The 19,265-nt window shown below is 36.2% G+C and overlaps 1 protein-coding gene across 2 annotated transcripts in view; it reads left to right on the forward strand.

The window, feature by feature from the left end:
* Sfxn2 (sideroflexin 2) overlaps positions 1–19,265 on the forward strand; it is a 90,035-nt gene that overhangs the window by 47,029 nt on the left and 23,741 nt on the right. The window contains exon 8 of one of the 2 annotated variants that reach the window (XR_011330910.1): positions 1,639–1,831. Coding sequence is in view for 1 of the 2 variants with exons in the window: in XM_069818005.1 (XP_069674106.1) it covers positions 1,639–1,753 (115 nt within the window). In the remaining variant the exon portion in view is untranslated. Of the gene's footprint in view, positions 1–1,638; positions 2,696–19,265 lie in introns of those variants that run through there. The other variant, XM_069818005.1, reaches the window with a different exon arrangement.

Here is a 19,265-nt window from a genome sequence, read left to right on the forward strand (position 1 = left end):
TTGCTGTTGGTCTACGGGCCCTTTGCGCCTAGTCAGGAGGATTCAGATCAAAATTCATTGACCAGTCGACCTGGTTGGCGAGTTTGTATAGCGCTGGCCTTCTATGCCCAAGGTTACGGGTTCAATCCTGGGCCAGGTCGATGGCATTTAAGTGTGCTTAAATGCGACAGGCTCATGTGAGTAGATTTACTGGCATGTAAAAGAACTCCTGCGGGACAAAATTCCGGCACATTTGGCGACACTGATATAACCTTTGCAGTTGTGAGCGTCGTTAAATAAAACATGACATTCAACATTCATCGACCAATTCATCTGCCATATGAGGACGTTCCTCTATACCATGGCAATCCAGCATGAGATTGTTAAGAGGGAAGTATATGTGTAGAGAGAAGTAAGATGAAATGATCCTATAGACCTCGAATGCTCTAATACCATTGAGGTCGAAGACAACAAGATTGAGTTAAGGGAGGCTGGATAGAAAAGTAAAAAGAGAGAGGCCTGATATATGAAGAAGAATAAATATCAGGTTGGTCATTTTCTCACCAAGCTGATCAGTACTATATTGTTGAGTAGCCCATCCTGTTTGTTCATTTTACACACAGTATGTAAAAGTACTAACAGCTGCACCACGGGATTGGACACTGAGCTATTGTCAAGGGTGGTTCCTTTAAGTCCTCAATATGGGTAATTAAAGGGTCTCTTTCCTTTTAAAAACAACAGCTCTTTTGCATAATAGTGATGTAACATCCCTTAAAAATAACAGGATTTTCACCGAAAGTGAAAAAAAATACTGGTCCCTACATATTACCAAATGTTTCCATTGTCGCGAGCTTTTTTCTCTATACCTACTAACAGTTACAATTGAAGAGTCCACTGCAAGAATGATGGATGACACTTTCTTGTCGAAAATGAACCAAGACTGTCAATGCATAGCTTAAGACATATAGAATGTACATAGAGAGTTATATGGCATTAACACTGATAGTCATTGTCCAGTAATGATCGGAAAATCACAGTTTAGCTTTGAGTGCTGAGCATTTCAAACTTTCAATTGCTTCTCCTGAAAAATGTATTCCAAATGACATCCATCATTCTTAAAGTGGACTCTTCAATTGTTATTAGAGGAGAAAAATTCGTTCCGGCACTGGGGATCGAACCCGGGTCCTTGGTTCTATGTACCAAGTGCTCTGACCACAGAGCTATGCAAAGTTTAATCCACAGTGCCACATCGAATCCCTCTCCTCTAGTGTTTTTTCCCTTTGTAGCTTACTCCATGTTGACATATATTGAATCAACTGACATTATAAAACGGGTGCACTCAATTGAGTGACTTGTGGCCGGGATTCCACAGTATATGTACTGTTGGGCGAAGAATCTACGTAAAGATTAATTTTTGATACTACAGAATTTATCTGTTATGGTAACAATTGTTATTAGAGGAGAAATATTCGCTCCAGCGCCGGGGATCGTACTTCAACATACCATTTTTTTTAGCAATTTTCAAATTTCAGTTTTGAGCCTCTTTGTTTCAGTTTTTTCTCTTTTCCTTTTGGTGAAACACTTGTCTCAATCAGTTTGTTATTGTTCTCAATATAAAAACTTTCGCATTCTTATGCTTTCTTGTTTCTCGTGTTTCAGTTCTCTGAAGACCTCAACTTTGGAGTGGCTGGAGCCAGAGATGTTCATGAAGCTGAAGGAAACATGTGCTGGTCGGGAACTGCCTCGATATGTGTACTTTAACAAGGGACTGTGAGTTCGCATTGTCCCTGCAGCCTGCACAAGATGTCAGCTCTTAGTAACAGCAGGATATGGTGGTTATATTTCTGCAAATGTAAGCAGTGTAAGGTGATATTGGATCGAGACTTCCTCTTAGGTTAATTTCTTCAGAATTTAGTAGTTCTGATGAAGTTACTTATTCTTAAAAAAAAATCCACTCAGTGTTGCCAGATTTGCAATAATTGTTGTGTTCAGGCTAAGCCTTCCTTGTTTATAGGCAAAGCATCTGAGTTTGGCAACATTGCAACAGCAATTTCTTACAGTTCAGCTAGTAGAATGACAGAAAATATGGTTTGTTTGGTTTGCATTCCATATAAACAAAGTCACGAAATTCACATAAGATTAGATTGTTTATTACATACATGAAATTCAGATACACGTGTTCAAAGACAGCTGAATATAGTATAACAGATAAGAACTTACACCTAAGTACGTGGTATATACACATATTTATAGCCTAAAAATTAGTTACATATACTTAAACATAAGTAGAAGGGAGAAAAAATTACTGCCTAAATATAAGAAAGTAATTTATAGAAAAAAAAGTGTTCGAACATAGACACTTTTTGGGGTCATATTTACTGTATATTGTATTTTTATGTCTATTAATTTTATTTCTGAGGGTAGAAACTTGAAAATCTTTATGCTTTCATAGCGTACATCCCTCTGGAAACATATTAGAGAAACTGATTGCTTAGGGAGATTATTTTTATGTCTTTATGCCTGCCTAAATATAAAAAAAGTAATTTACAAAATAAAAAGTGTGTGAACATAGACACTTTTTGAGGTCAGATTTAAATTTATTTTTATTTGTCTTCTGAGGGTAGAAAATTAAAAACTTTATGAATTCATAGCATACATCCCTCTGGAAATATGTTAGGGAAATTGATTACTTAGAGAAATTATTTTTATGTTTTGTATTGATGATGTATTACATTTTATTTATTTCTTGAGAATTTACTTTTGGATACCTATGTACTAAAGTGTATTAACTTTTAATCCAGAGAGGGGAAGCAGAGTACTATCAGTCGGTTCTCTTCCACTACTTGCAGAAATGGGGGGGGGGGGGGGGCGAAATGCCTGTACAATCCTTCAAGAAATGCAGTCACTCTGCTAACGTTAGACAATAATCCGTCATTGTGATATAGTCCGACAATTAGTAGAAAAGTTTTCGAACGGAATAGGCCTACTTACGTCCACCCTACTGGTGCCACTGGCATGGTTCAGTCGGTTAAGGCGCTTGCCTGCCGGTCTGAAGTTGTGTTCGGGCGCGGGTTCGTTGGGCTGATTACCTGGTTGGGTTTTTCCGAGGTTTTCCCCAACCGTAAGGTGAATACCAGGTAATCTATGGCGAATCCTCGACCTCATCTTGCCAAATACCATCTCGTTATCACCAATCTCATCGACGCTAAATAACCTAGTAGTTGATACAGCGTCGTTAAATAGCCAACTTAAAAAAAAACCTACTGGTCAGAGGGGTTGATTTGTGCAGGTTTGTCTAAAGGCAGAATTACATGTCATCAAGACTTGAGTCTGTGTCATGTACTGCACTCAGACTACCACTAGAATTGCCATCTCGAGTGATAATTTAGCAGACCACAATGTCATCGAGTTCTTCAGTTTGATGATACTTGTTTAAAATTTGAATTACATGGTCACATCATTTTTTCCATTATCATAATGACAGGTAACATTGCCTTTTTAATGAGACATGCCTTACTATGCAATAGACAGTCAAATTCACAAACTTCAGTTTTCTTAGAGTTGTACATTTCTTTGTTGCAGATTTAATTTTTTCGTCATTAATGCTCATTTTTACTCTTTTAGTATTACAATCATGGATTTAGACTTTCTGGTATGAGCAACACATTACGTAGCATCAAGTGCTTTAATTTCCCAGTTGACTTCTGACAAAAAACTTTATTACATTTCAGATCGTTTTACGACCCTTAATATGTATATATGATACCCGGGCTAAGAATATGTTGTACTATAAACAAAGCTGCAAAAGATATCCATCTGTGAGCTGCTGTGATTGGACAGAATTGCGGCACTACTTTACTTGCCATGCGGCTGTCACTTTTAACTGTATATAACTGTCACCACTTGGTAGAAGTCATGTTCTTACGAGAAAATCGGAAAAATGACGACTGAAGTAAGTAAATATGAATGCAATCCAGATCCGATGTCATGAACAGGCCTGTTAAGAGTATCAGAGGCCTACTAATATCAATGAAAGACATAAAATAACTATTTTAATTGCCTACCTAATCAGAATCAGATAAGACGTGGACTCCTTCCAGGAAACTCCCCTCTTCCTCTTCACTGCTGCTGCTGCAGCACTCAGCTGGGTTGATAACGAACCGGTCAACAGTGGTGTCGCACAGACTGTCCAATTTCCAGAATTTCTCCTCCTCTTCTTTTTCATGGCGTATGAATGACTGCCACATATTAGGTGTTACCAACTTTAAGCCTTTGTTCAGTAAGGTTCTGACTTCATTAAGTTTAGAAGATTTATTATTTAGGGCAACATACCCTTTCACTTTGCTCCAAACGGCTTCTATGGGATTTAATACACAGTGATAAGGAGGGAGTCTTAACACTGTATGACCTCCCATGGAATCCACAACATATTTGTCGAACTTCTTGTTAATGTTGGTTATCTTTATTTCTTCTGTCGGTTCATCCTTCACCATGTCCATGCTGTATCCTATTCTTTTCGCATCCATCTACTTGATCATATCTTTTTTTCAGCCACTGCTTAGTGGGAACGCGATCCAACTTTTCACTATGGAAGGACGCATTGTCCACTGTTAGGTGCAAGCGAAGATAAAATTCCTTTAAACCAATTTATGAAGACATTGCTGGTCATCTCTTCATCACAGTCCAAGGTTTTCTTTGATTCCATAATGAACTCCTCACCCTCCACAAAACCATCTTCACTTCCTATGTGAAGTAAAATGAGACGCCTACCTTTCCCAGTTGGATTTTTCAACCCAGTAGTCAGCCCTGACAAAAATGCCTGCTTTTTGTTTTTATGGTAGAATCTACTCACACTTTAGAAACAGCATGACCTTCGTCGACCCATGTCTCATCAAGAAAATATAACTCTCGCCTATATTCTCGTATTTTCCTCAAATACTTTCGGTGCCACAATAATATATCTTCGCAATCAACAATAATGTTCTGTCTGTTTCTCTGTACAAACTCAAACCTGATCTCCCGCAGAATATTGTGAAGACTTGTCTTCTTGAAGTTTGACAAGTCAGGATCACTATTTATAAAAGTTATTGCTTTATTTATTGTAGGTGGCTCATTCATTTCAAAAAAGTGATGCACTTTACGATGCACTGCACTTCTTACAAACTCATCACACTGCACTTCTGTCACAGGTTTTTTGTGTTTACACGTTTTACCCGGTGTAGATAAATGCCTTTTATTTATCACTTCACTGCGTGCAGAGTTAATGCTTGGTGAATAAACACCAGTAAACTCTGCCTTCAAATTCACTTTATCCTGAATACTTAATGTTGGATACTTTTCACAGAATTTACTGAACACATTTAGAACAATTTGCTTTTCGCCACTTCTCAACAGTTTGCCTTTCCGATGTTTAACATATTCTATGCGAGCAGCCATCTTGCAAAATTGAAATTGAAATTTCTGCTCTTCTCCTTCCTTCCATAGCATTTTCTGCACATGCGCTACATACCATAATTATAATATGTTTAATAATTATGAATTTATGACTGTACACCTTGCAAGAGATAAGATGTTCGATCTCAATTTCACTCACATACATTGTCGACTGCTGATTCACTAGGAAAGACCCGTTTTCGCGCTTTTGAAATTAAGTTTACAAGAATCTATTTTTTATGCATCAGCTGTTAAACGAAATTTTTCTTTTGTGAAATAAAAGCATTTTTGCTGTTCAAGGAATTACCTCAAAAAAATTAAACTATGTATATTTCATAATAGAATGAAAACAAGCTAAATATATTAACTTTAATCTATCAATATTAGAAATTTCTTTTCCAATCATAGAAAGTGTGCTGTCTGTCAGTATTAATAGTGGGAGATAAACTACTATGAAAATATGCTAAAAAAAATTAATAAAGGGAAATACTTCTGAAATAATGAATAAAATTATATCTCGGTATTCAAAACAGATAATATTAGTGTTAAAGTGTTAAAGATGGTACTGTAGGTCCCTAGGAAACTTGACATTAATCATGATATATCTCAAACTTTTCATACGTTTTCCTGGTGTTTAAACTCTCAGGAAGAGGGATTCTTTTAGATTTGTTCAGGCTGTTATGGCTACCCCTGCCTTAGGAAAAAGTTTATATTATGATCATGGACAGCATCATGTTTTGCGGGACTCGGTTTATGGAGATGATTTGAGTTCTTCCCTATGATGGAGAAGATTTGAGTTCTTTCCTCTCATGTCGCATTTAGGCTGTCAGAAAGTCAAAGTTTTTCTTCCAATGCCATGCGAAGATAAAATTGATTTACATACAACAATACCTCCAATATTTTCTTCCTGTTTTTTACACAAACTTGAAGTAAAAATTATGCATCTAAAAAATTGGCATCAGCTTCATTTTTTCTAGATCATCTGAACTATACAAGACTTGCAATAAATTAGCCCACATAGGTGGAAGTTAATTTCATTGTGGCTATTAAATTGGCAAGATGACAAATGGAGGATACTCAAAACCAAGAACATTAGCAAACAACATAATGTTTCTCTTACTGTTTTCATCGATGAGATCAAAACACTAAAGTTCACAAGAACATAATTTTGCTTTTTCATGTGACTGGAGACACATGAGGTTAGAATTAGAAGCATTACTTAACCTGCTTAGTTTCTTCTTCCTTTTTGTTAATTTCAATGACTAGTGCATTCACTATCATTTGATTCCTTATGCATTATTACATTAAATCAAGCACTGCCACAGACAATAAGTAATATTATGAAAGTACAATTCCCTGAACTAGTCAGGGTCTTCTCTAGTTTCACTTGGACATGTCATGATCTTTGCAGAGCAATGAGAAACAATACTGGTGAAGATGCTATTAAAGCATTCATTTCATAAAAGAAACTAGTGCTTATATTGGACCAACGGCAAAGGGGATATAAATTCTTCAAATGTGCAATGTTTGGTATACTTTCGTAAGCCAAAGTTAGAGTTTGAAGAGTGGATGGCCTGCCTTATTGGTGACTGTATACATTGATCTTCAGATATTCTTTTTGAGAATAGTTGGTTTTGTAAATATGTCAAGAGATTTCTCTCCCATTCTTATGAATGAACAGAGCTTGCTCAATAGGACATTATTTCCATCTTCATCTTGTGAAGTGTTTTCCAATAGATCGTTGCAGTCCTTTTATGTCGTAGAAGACAGTGGTGTCCATCTCAATTGTATTACAAGGGTGTCCTTTTTTCCTAGCAAGTAGAAATCAGTTTGATGGAACAGAGCTTTCTTTTTCTCTCTTTCAATTGCATTGCCATTCTGCATGTGTGCAACAGAAAGTTCTGTGTGATTGAATGAAGACTGGTTAAGAGTTAATAATAAAATACACATTTTTGGTCAAATTTTTGTTACAGTGTTCATAAAATCGATAAAAGACATTAAAATTGAAGGAAATATACTACAGTTGTATGAGCATATCCCCATAATCTCCATGAAAAAACAATTCACGAAAGAAATATTCTGTTTGACCAATATATTACTTCCGAATTAAACAGTAAAAGACCAACGTAGTTACAAGTTAATGCAGCTTCTATCACCACTTTTGCCTCTGTCAGTTCACATCATGCTACACTGGAACACAGATCAAGTATCCAGAACCACTTTCATGAATAAATCATCCAAATTGCACTCTTGTCTAGTCTTCATTTTTTATTTTTGTAAAAAGTGGTCTTTTTCAATTTGTTAGATAATTTATACACATCACAAGATATTATCTCATTTAATTCTTTATACGAAATCTTAAACTTTCACATCTTTTAATTCAAACAAATTATACAATTAATGCAGTTTCCTACAAACATTTTTCAATATTTTAGTACATTCATACATAGAAGATAAAATATAATTTGTGTTGTCAGAATTTAATATATTTTATTTTTATTTTAAACATTTTAAGTCAACAAAAGATATTGTAAATTACTGTAATTTCATGACAATTTATTGTTTTTTTAAATTCTTTTAAAATTTTCAACTTTTAACATATGATAAGTAACTTAGTTATTAATTGCAATTGTTTTCGTTGCAGTCTTGATATCATTGAAGATAGGGAAGCATTCCCCGAAACATGTACTCAATAGACATAAAAAGTGCTCATACAACTGTAGTATATTTCCTTTAATTATAATGTATTTTATAGTTAAGATTTACACAGAATGTAGAAGTTTAGTCATCTTATTTTAATTTAAAATCACTACTAAAAAGACAAAATTGCATTTAGAACAGGACAGAATAAATGCTCATTCATTACCTTTGAGGTCAAAAGAAAATAACTATGCCCTACCAACTACTGTTAAATGAAAATAGCACAGCAGTAAATATTTCGAGTTGTTGTTGTTGTTGTTGTTTTGAAATGGTGAAATAAGAATGTCACAGATCAAGAAGGAAACATTTCGAATTGTTGCCTTTTTGGAATGGTTATTTGATTAGATACTGTCAGTTCCATAAGAATTTAGCCCTCATATATGCTGTGTATATACAACGTTATGAGTTGTTGCTGTATTGAGCTAGGAAGAGTCTATTTCTGTCATTCTAATGGTATGGCTAACTCGAAAAATCAGTTTTTTAAGTTGTTGCCTTTTCGAACTGGCGTGTCGATATGTGAGAATACAGTTCCCAGACGCTATGCCCACAGATATTTCGCCCATTGTTTCACATGTCTCTTTGATATTCTGTCCACAATATTTTTTCGTCCTCTGGTGTTTTATGTCCACTATTATTTCATGCACAGTTTAAATATCCATTGTGTTATTTTGTCCTCTGAAAGTTTGGTCCACATTTTATTATGTCCTACATTTATCTTTGCCTTCTTTATTAAGTTGTCCATTTTATTGTCTCGTCCAATACACTGCGTCCAATATTCTTGATTGTCAATTTGCATAAATGGTTTAAAACTAATACATTATTACTACTATACCACTACCACTACTGCAATAATAATACTTACTTACAAATGGCTTTTAAGGAACCCGAAGGTTCATTGCCGCCCTCACATAAGCCCGCCATCGGTCCCTATCCTGTGCAAGATTAAGCCAGTCTCTATCATCATACCCCACCTCCCTCAAATCCATTTTAATATTATCCTCCCATCTACGTCTCGGCCTCCCTAAAGGTCTTTTTCCCTCCGGTCTCCCAACTAACACTCTATATGCATTTCTGGATTCGCCCATACGTGCTACATGCCCTGCCCATCTCAAACGTCTGGATTTCAAGTTCCTAATTATGTCAGGTGAAGAATACAATGCGTGCAGTTCTGTGTTGTGTAACTTTCTCCATTCTCCTGTAACTTCATCCCGCTTAGCCCCAAATATTTTCCTAAGCACCTTATTCTCAAAAACCCTTAACCTATGTTCCTCTCTCAGAGTGAGAGTCCAAGTTTCACAGCCATATAGAAGAACCGGTAATATAACTGTTTTATAAATTCTAACTTTCAGATTTTTGGACAGCAGACTGGATGATAAGAGCTTCTCAACCGAATAATAACACGCATTTCCCATATTTATTCTGCGTTTAATTTCCTCCCGAGTGTCATTTATATTTGTTACTGTTGCTCCAAGATATTTGAATTTTTCCACCTCTTCGAAGGATAAATCTCCAATATTTATATTTCCATTTCGTACAATATTCCCGTCACGAGACATAATCATATACTTTGTCTTTTCGGGATTTACTTCCAAACCGATCGCTTTACTTGCTTCAAGTAAAATTTCCGTGTTTTCCCTAACCGTTTGTGTATTTTCTCCTAACATATTCACGTCATCCGCATAGACAAGAAGCTGATGTAGCCCGTTCAATTCCAAACCCTGCCTGTTATCCTGAACTTTCCTAATGGCATATTCTAAAGCGAAGTTAAAAAGTAAAGGTGATAGTGCATCTCCCTGCTTTAGCCCGCAGTGAATTGGAAAAGCATCAGATAGAAACTGACCTATACGGACTCTGCTGTATGTTTCACTGAGACACATTTTAATTAATCGAACTAGTTTCTTGGGAATACCAAATTCAATAAGAATATCATATAATACTTCCCTCTTAACCGAGTCATAAGCCTTTTTGAAATCTATGAATAACTGATGTACTGTACCCTTATACTCCCATTTTTTCTCCATTATCTGCCGAATACAAAAAATCTGATCAATAGTCGATCTATTATGCCGAAAACCGCACTGATGATCCCCAATAATTTCATCTACGTACGGAGTTAATCTCCTCAAAAGAATATTGGACAAAATTTTGTACGACGTCAACAAAAGTGATATTCCTCGAAAGTTACCACAGTTGGTTTTGTCCCCCTTTTTAAAAATAGGTACAATTATGGACTCCTTCCATTGTTCTGGTACAATTTCCTTTTCCCAAATAGCAAGTACAAGTTTATAAATTTCGCTATATAATGCACTTCCACCCTCTTGTATTAATTCTGCTGGAATTTGATCGATACCTGGAGACTTGTACTTTTTCAGATTTTCTATCGCAATTTCGACTTCTGAAAGCGTGGGTTCGGGTATAAATGGCTCAGCAGTTTGTATTTCAATTTCGTCCCGATCATTTCTATTTGGCCTATGTACATTTAGTAGTTGCGCAAAATAGTTTTTCCATCTGTTTAGGATTGATGGAGAGTCTGCAAGCAAGTCACCATTCTCATCCTTGATCACGTTTACCCTTGGCTGATATCCGTTCTTAAATTCCTTTATACCCTTATATAAATCTCGAATGTTTTTATTCTTACTATTTGTTTCTACCTCATTCAGTTTTTCCTTCAAGTAACCTCTCTTTTTATTCCTAAGTGTACGACTTGCTTCCCGTCTTTCATTGAAATAATTATCTCTCTTCTCCTCAACTGGATCCTGTAAGAATTTCAATTTTGCCTGTTTCCTTCTTTCTACTACCATGCAACAATCTTCATCAAACCACGGTTTCTTTTTCTTAGTTTCATAATAACCTATGCTCTGCTCAGCTGCAATTTTGATACTATCTCTGATATTTTCCCACACGCTATTAACATCTAATTCTTTCTCAACTTCGTCGGAACTTTCTAAAGTGGCAAACCTATTCGAAATTTCGACCTGATAATTTTGCTTAGCTTCCTCGTCCTTTAATTTCAAAATATTGAATTTAGTAATATTAACTTGTTGCTCTACTCGCTTGGCTACTGATAATCTTTCTCTTAATTCTCCAATCACCAAATAATGGTCAGAATTACAGTCTGCACCCCTGAAAGTTCGAATATCTACTATACTAGTATGTCTCCGTTTATCTATCAAGATGTGATCTATTTGGTTGTGTGTCAATCCATCTGGAGAAGTCCAAGTATATTTATGTATATCCTTATGGGGGAATGTTGTACTTTTGACAATTAAATTTTTCGATGTGGCAAAGTTGACTAATCTAACTCCATTGTCACTACTAATTGCGTGTAGGCTCTCTTTTCCGATAGTTGGTCTAAAAATATCCTCCCGTCCTACTTTAGTGTTGAAATCCCCCAATAAAATTTTCATGTGATATCTAGGGAACTGATCAAAAGTATGTTCCAATTCCTCATAGAAGCTATCCTTTATATAGTCGTCTTTCTCTTCTGTAGGGGCGTGAGCATTTATAACTATGATGTCGCACCATCTACCCTTAAGTACTAAATATGATAACCTGTCACTGATAAATTCGACCTTTTTTACTGCTGATTTTATTCTTTTATGTACAAAGAATCCTGTTCCTAATTGGTGATTATTGTTTCCTTCCCCATAATACAACAAGTAATCTCCTATTTGTGATATGCCATTCCCATCTAACCTAACCTCTTGTACTCCTACGAAGTCTATTCTATATCTAGCTAGTTCTTTTGCTACTAATGTTACCCCTCCTGTTCTATAAAGACTAGTTACGTTCCAAGTGCCAAATCTCAAAACCTTATTCCTTTGCTGTGGTCGTGCCAGAGAATCAGTCCTATTCCGAGGCTTATTGTAGGAATTCGTAACAAGCTGTTTTTTACGGTGATGGGTTGTTAGCCCTTCGCCCAACCCCCAAGCTGGAGGACCACCCCTTATCGGCTGTCCACGACTGCTTATTCAATATATTCGCAGCTACCCTCCATATCTGGAGGCCGTCTCCTCTATCCGCAACCTGAGGACGCGCCATGCCGTGGTGATAGGGACCCACCATACATGGCAATAATAATAATAATAATAATAATAATAATAATAATAATAATATTAATAATAACAACAACAACAACATTCAATCTAATAATACGTATTTACTCACTATAAAAACGTACAATATGATGAACAAATAAAATGTTATGAAATTTCAAGTTAGGCTATTCGAAATGGGCATTGCATATTTCCTTTTCTTCACAGCGCCAATATGTACTTCTGCCATTTCTACCGTGTGAATGAAAGTGGTAAGTATAATTGTTGTGGACTAGCATATCCCACCCTCTTATAGTTCTTATCATATTAGCCATTTTAAATGTTTTCACTTACTTCAAAATTTAATACTGAACCAGTGAACTACATATTTCCATAGAAATTAACATTATTATGCTACAAAATAATTAAATACATTTCCATTGCAACCCTTCTTTTTTAAATTGCATTTTGAAAGTACTTGTTACCCAAAAATGAACAAAATATTCGAGGATAAAATATTTAGTTGGCACAGAAACTAGTGGACAAAGAAAAATTGGGAAAAAATTATGGAAACAATAATTCTTGACCGAAATATTAATGGACAAATTTTTTGGTGGACGAAACGTTTGCTGGACTAATTTCTTTGGGAAAAATAGCTGCAAACGTGAGATAGTGGACAAATTGTCTGATGGACATATTGCTGTGGACGTATCATCCTGGAAGCAAGAATACAAATTATTGTTGTCAGAAGTGGAGGAATTGTCATGGAAGACCAATATAGACAGAAGAACGCATTATGCTACCAAGTATTATCTTTTGCACATTATAATTATTTTTTTCATGTCATCAGTTCCACTTCCTTTTTAATCAGATGGCTCTTTCATCCCCTGTAGAAGCTGCATCAATTTAATTCTGAAATTTAGTTTCCCATTGGGAGAAAGAGTTTTTGCATGAGGCAGTATGCTTTTAAAGAAGTTGAGATTCTCATATCTTCCACTTTCACTTTCGATGCTTTATTTTGAAAATATCGCAGCTTTTCAATCTCGATGGTAACATTCTTCATTGCAAGATCCTCCGTGCAAGTAGAACAAGTAGACCACCTCTTATGGCTTGTACTGCCTGTTGTCGTCAGCAGGGACGGGCCGCTACAATGCTACAGCACAATGATAATTTTTGCTCAAATAATGTATTTCCAATACCACCATAGTATCTGATCTGCCATTTGACAATTTCCCGTGGTTATGTTCATGACGCGTTATAGAGTGTTTAGTTCTTCGCTCTTAGCTCTTTGGTGCCTCAGGGGGTACAATGTGCTACTCAGAACTCTACATGAAAATCTAGACAATTATTGTGCATGTGCGAAGCTGAAATCACTGCTCTGATTGGCTATTTTTACGCGGGGAAGTGCTGTAATCAGCTTCAGCACAACACAGCTTGGAGATTGCAAAAGTAAAGCGTAACGAAAGAATGCTTGTTTGTGGAGGAACTCGGAACTATTTACAATGTAGGCCTATTTGGTAATTCAAGTGTCCGACTGCTGCTGCCATCTACTTGGTTTTTGGGGTTTCTCCTGAACCAGTCAGCAAGCGACGGAGAATGGAATCTCAGAAAACTGAAGCCAAGGAAGTATGTGACCGTATAATTCAAAAACTACTCACCGTTTCCAGTCTTTAAGCTATCTAGACGCAACAAAATTGTTAAACAACAAATTTTCTGGCAATTTTTCGCATAGCCTAATTTTCCTGAACGCGAACTTGAAGTTGCTGTCAACAGCTATACTGTACTGAACAAAAGAGTGTTAAAGACGCAACTTTGAGTTCTATACGGAACACCTGCCTTCCGGAATATAGATGGAGCTTTTCAATTGTTATGATACATAGCCTCCAACAATTCACAGGATCCATTCTGTGAAGTAACGAAGTTGTTAAATATTTTGGTTACAACACCAATGACCACTGCTGAGCCAGAAGGATGTTTTTCTTGCTTAAAACGCATAAAAACGTTTTTAAGGAACACTATGTCATAGGATCGCCTCACTGCTCTTGCAACACTGTCAACAGAAAAGAATATGATGTCCAAGATGAAGGGTTTAACACCAGGGTAATTGACAGGTTCTGCAGTAGGAAGGAACGTCGTATGGACTTCATATTTCGTCACTAGGCGAGTCTCAAATTAAGATAAATACATATAAGTGTATGCAGTAGGCCAATATAGGAATTGTAGCACACTCATTATTTTGATCACCAGCCGCTACTGGTCGCCAGAGAAGGTGGATGTGATGGGGTAGTGTCTTCCCCTTCAGTCTTTTCAAAGTCCAAGCTTTCAGTGCCTAGATTGTCATCTGTCAGTAAAGTTTCTGTTGGGATAGGAAAGTTTCCATAGCTAAGCCTATGTTGAAACTTGCTTTTCAATAACAGACTTTTATAGAGTGGCCAAGTACTTGAAGGATCTTGTTTCCTGCCAGCATCACCAGATCTTTTCTATGGAATGGAGGCCACCACTTTTCTGAATTTGTCTCTCAGAGACTTTCATTTGTTTCTAACAGCTTCACCTAACAAATTAAATTTTCATGAAATTTTATATGTAGTAATAAATTGTGTGTTGTGCATTAATGTGATTAAATTGTTATTCGTTTTACAGATATTTATCTATTGGGATGTCTTTTAGAAGATTAGCATTTTCTTTTCGCATAGAGAAATCAAGAGTCTCGGAAATAATCAAAGAAGTAGTAAAGATCTTAGACTGTGGCAAACATTCCATCCACTGCATATGCAAATCCCAACTAAAGAAGATTTTTTAAACATTGCAAATCATTACTACAATTTGTGTAACTTTCCACATTGTCTGGGACCTATTGACTGTAAACATATTTGAGTAAATACTCGGGATCACTGTACTATAAAGAATTTTTTTCTCAATCATGCTCCAGGCATAACATATGCAAATTTACAGTAGTAGATAACCTCCTTGATCTTGTATAGTTTTGTGGATTTTCTGCCCTTTCCCTGCAATACCTTTCAGTTTTACTGGATCATGTTTCAGCAGTTAACCTCTTCCTCCACTAATGACTGGTACTTGACTGTTCATAGATCAATTTACTGAGACTGTGCTGAGATGAGATGATGGAGATTTGTTGAGATGTCACAGGAGAACCAGAGCTCCTGGAGAAAACCATTGTGTTACCTGGACCATAGACCCAACACAAGTTATAAATCAGGAGTACACTGGAATCAAACCTGGATCCACAGGATTATAAGTCCAGCATCTCTAGATGACCGTGGCTGCATGTTTGTCTTGTTTCATTTAAATTCCACCAATGCGCTGGCATATTTTCAATTTTCAGCTCCATCCCTTGCTGTGCTTTCCAAAAGGTCATAAAACTTATATACAAGCAAGAGAAAGGACACGTTTCTTTCTGCAAACTTTCTCAAATGCCGCCAATTTTTTGTTTGATAAACAGTTATGTTTGCAGAAATTTCTAACCCATTCTGATCCAGGTTTCCTATCTTGTAATGGTGTTCTTATGTTATACTCATCACAAACACGAATGTCGCCTGTCTTCCTCTTGTCAACAGAAATGAGCAAATTATGAGAAGTATAACTATGTGTATGTATAAATGATATGTCAGTGAAAGCAATTTGAAGACATTCTGTTGCTAGTAAAACACGATGAAGAAGCAGATTCACACTCTTCACTCTATTGTGCACCTGTGGTCTGCCATGCATCTCAGAAAGCCCCACAAATCCCACATTCATATGATTGTTTTTCCTGCTAATGTCACGCCCTATCTTTACAATAACTAAGACCATTCCAAGCTACTGCCTAGTGCCCCTGCAATGTATTTACAAAATGGTCAAACCGAGAATTAAGTTCTACTAAGTTTTCTGTGACAACAAGTCCAGCTTTTGATTTTAAGATACTTACAGTGCCATATTCATTTCTCAGACTCAACTTAACCAGACGCACAATACCAATCCCATGACTGTTCCCAAGCAACAATGTTCTGCTCTTGTTATGAAATACTAGATGCTTCTACCTGTGAAATTGGATCCGATTCATGTTCAATTTCCATGGTCTAAGGAGCATTTAAATGATTATACAGAGTGATTTATATAGAACTGACACATTTCTTTCATTAATTGTTTCAAAACAAATTGTGCTAGCGACAACTTATTATACCTAAAATGTAGAGGAATTTTGGGAGATTATTTACCTCTATAGCAAATGTTGAAAATGTCCTCCATCCTGCATAAGGCACAACTCAACACGTCGTTCCATGTTACTGGCCACTCGTTGGAGGACTCTGTTGTCAATAGCTTGAATCTCCTGTGTGATGTTGTGCTTCAGATCGTCCAATGTCTGGGGACATGTGGCGTAAACCCTGTCTTTTAAGTAACCCCATAGAAAGAAGTCCGGCGTTGTCAAATCCGGAGATCTCGGTGGCCACAGATTCCTGGAAATTATTCGGTCGTCAAAGAAACTTGCAATTAGTTCCATGGATTCATTTGATGTATGGCATGTAGCGCCATCTTGCTGAAAATATCCTTGACTCAGCTCTACATCGTCCAGTTGCTCAACAAACTCCATGAAAATCAGTTGGTACTCTGCAGTGTTCACAGTCTGGTTAAAAAAAAATTGGCCCCACTATTCTCTGTGCGGATATTGCGCACCAAACTCCGATTTTAACCGGGTGCATAGGTGCTTTATGGATGACATGTGGATTTTCGATGGCTCAATGGCGTGAGTTCTGTGAGTTCACATAAAGAGTCGTTGATTTAATGTGTACTGCATTTTCACGTTGACACAAAATGTCGAAAACAGCTGCCAACAATAGGAATAAAACATAAACATCTGCGCATCTAGTGCTGCCAACAATAGGAATAAAACATGAACATCTGCGCATCTAGTGACAAGGAATCGGAACTCCAGAACATTCTGCTTAATTTGGTGCTAAAATTGGGTCACTGAATGAATTTCCAACGGAATAATTAAAGAAAGAAATGTGTCAGTTCTATATAAATCACTCTGTACAACATTACACGAGACTTGTCGTCAGTAGGGAATCTCTTGCTCTACATCGTTTCCAGTTGTATTTCAGAAAATATCAATTTAACTTTAGAAATTATCAATTGTGTTTCAGATTAGTCAATTCAGTTTCAGATAGTATCAATTGTATTTCAGAAAACATCAATTGTATTTCAGAAACTATAATTTGTATTTCAGAAGTTGGTGGTGATTGTGTTTGTGCAGTACAACACAGTACAATTCATCACACTGCAGCTTTATAGCCATGGAGAATATGCCTGTCGGACGCTGAAATGCAATAAAGTTGAGGATTATTTAAATCCATTTTCCATTTTTTAAATATATGTTAAAATCTCAAGTAGGCCTACATTTGTTATTTTGTGAAATAAAAGTGAATATGCAATCTTAAATGCATTGCTTATTTTCCGAAATTGAATTGACTACAGTACTGTACTGTACTGTACAGTAATAATCTGTCAAATTAATATTGTTTGTATGTAATAATTCGATAAATAACTTTGGAATTTATTACCGCATTAAGAAGTATTTTACAGTACAGTACAATACATTTTTAAAAATCCTTATAAGAATAAAAATAAAACAAAATATTGAAGATACAAAATCTGAAATACATTTGATACCATCTGAAATACAATTGACTAATCTGAAACACATTTGATAATTTCTGAAATTAAATTGATATTTTCTGAAATACAATGGAAAAGGTGTAGATTTGGTTCAACCTCCATGATCTGAAGAACAATGAAACTACTGTACAGTCTTAGAAAAAAGTTTTGTCGCACAGATACTTTGTAAATCCCAGAAAGGAGACAGTGCACATGATCAGAGGACGTGCGACTCGGGTCACAAGATGACTATTTGAAGTAATAAAATTAGTTTTGTTTCGTGTATGTCTGATCATGCACACTGCCTTCTTTCTGGGACTTAAATGTATCTGTGCGACAAAATTTTTTTCTAAGACTGTACAACGTTACATGAGACTGCTCATCAGTAGAGGGTTTCCTACTTTAGATTTGGAGTGCTTTGGCTTTGACCATAAATCTGAATCAACAATAACTTCTTTCCTGTGACTTGTTTTTCTCCTCCATGAACATCTACATAGGTGCTCATATTTCTTACATAGTACTGTAACAACATACACGAAGGTGAACTAAGAAGTGAAAAATGTGAGAAAAGAGAACCAATGTGTAATGACCAGGGTTGGGATTTTCAGGATTTTTAAAGGAGCATTTTGGCCTTTTTGTGTAAAGGAAATAGCCTTTTTTTTAGGTTTTTAACCATAAACACACTATCTGTTATCACTTTATAAATTTTACACAAAAAGTAATATAGGAAACGGGCAATGTCCATTTTTCTTATCTGAACTGATTAATATGACATGACGACACTTTCCTTTAACTAATTTACTGCTTGCTATAATAATAATAATAATAATAATAATAATAATAATAATAATAATAATAATGAGAAGTAAGCAAAATATGCTTGAAGCTACAATCACTCGCTGCAAAATCATGTCAAGGAGACTGATCTTCATGTGCACCACATAGCATGATATCTATCACAATTCTTCAAGCATAGTTCACAGATGTAGTCTTCTGCCGGCAGGTGGAAAGTCTTTGTCCTACATACCTTGTGATGGAATCCATGAACCGCGAAGCAGGTCATGTATCTCAGCTCATAGCCCGCGGCCATCCATTTTCTTGTGATCATCATGTCTGTGGTGTAGAAGTCGCTCCAGATTTGCATTCTTTTTCCTTCTAGTTCTGTCATTATCTCTTCGTATGCCTGTGTGGATGGTAGCTGCAGCTGCAGTCACAGTTACTCTAAGTTGAATGGCTCCCTTGCCAGCTCATATGTAAGTCGCGACAGAGTGTATTTTGATTTTGATTATGAGGTTACAATATATGACAAGCCACATTTCTAAATTGTCTGGTGCAAATCTTTTTCTGTTGTCTGTCAACAATGTTTTATATAATGAAAATGACCTTTCAACAGCTTCAATGCTGCCATGGATGCTGGACCCCAAGGTAGTTTTCCTATAATTTTTTCCCCTTCAAGAACTGCACACA

The sequence above is a fragment of the Periplaneta americana genome, chromosome 2, assembly GCF_040183065.1.
Source record: "Periplaneta americana isolate PAMFEO1 chromosome 2, P.americana_PAMFEO1_priV1, whole genome shotgun sequence".
In the NCBI taxonomy this organism is placed as follows: Eukaryota; Metazoa; Arthropoda; class Insecta; order Blattodea; family Blattidae; genus Periplaneta; species Periplaneta americana.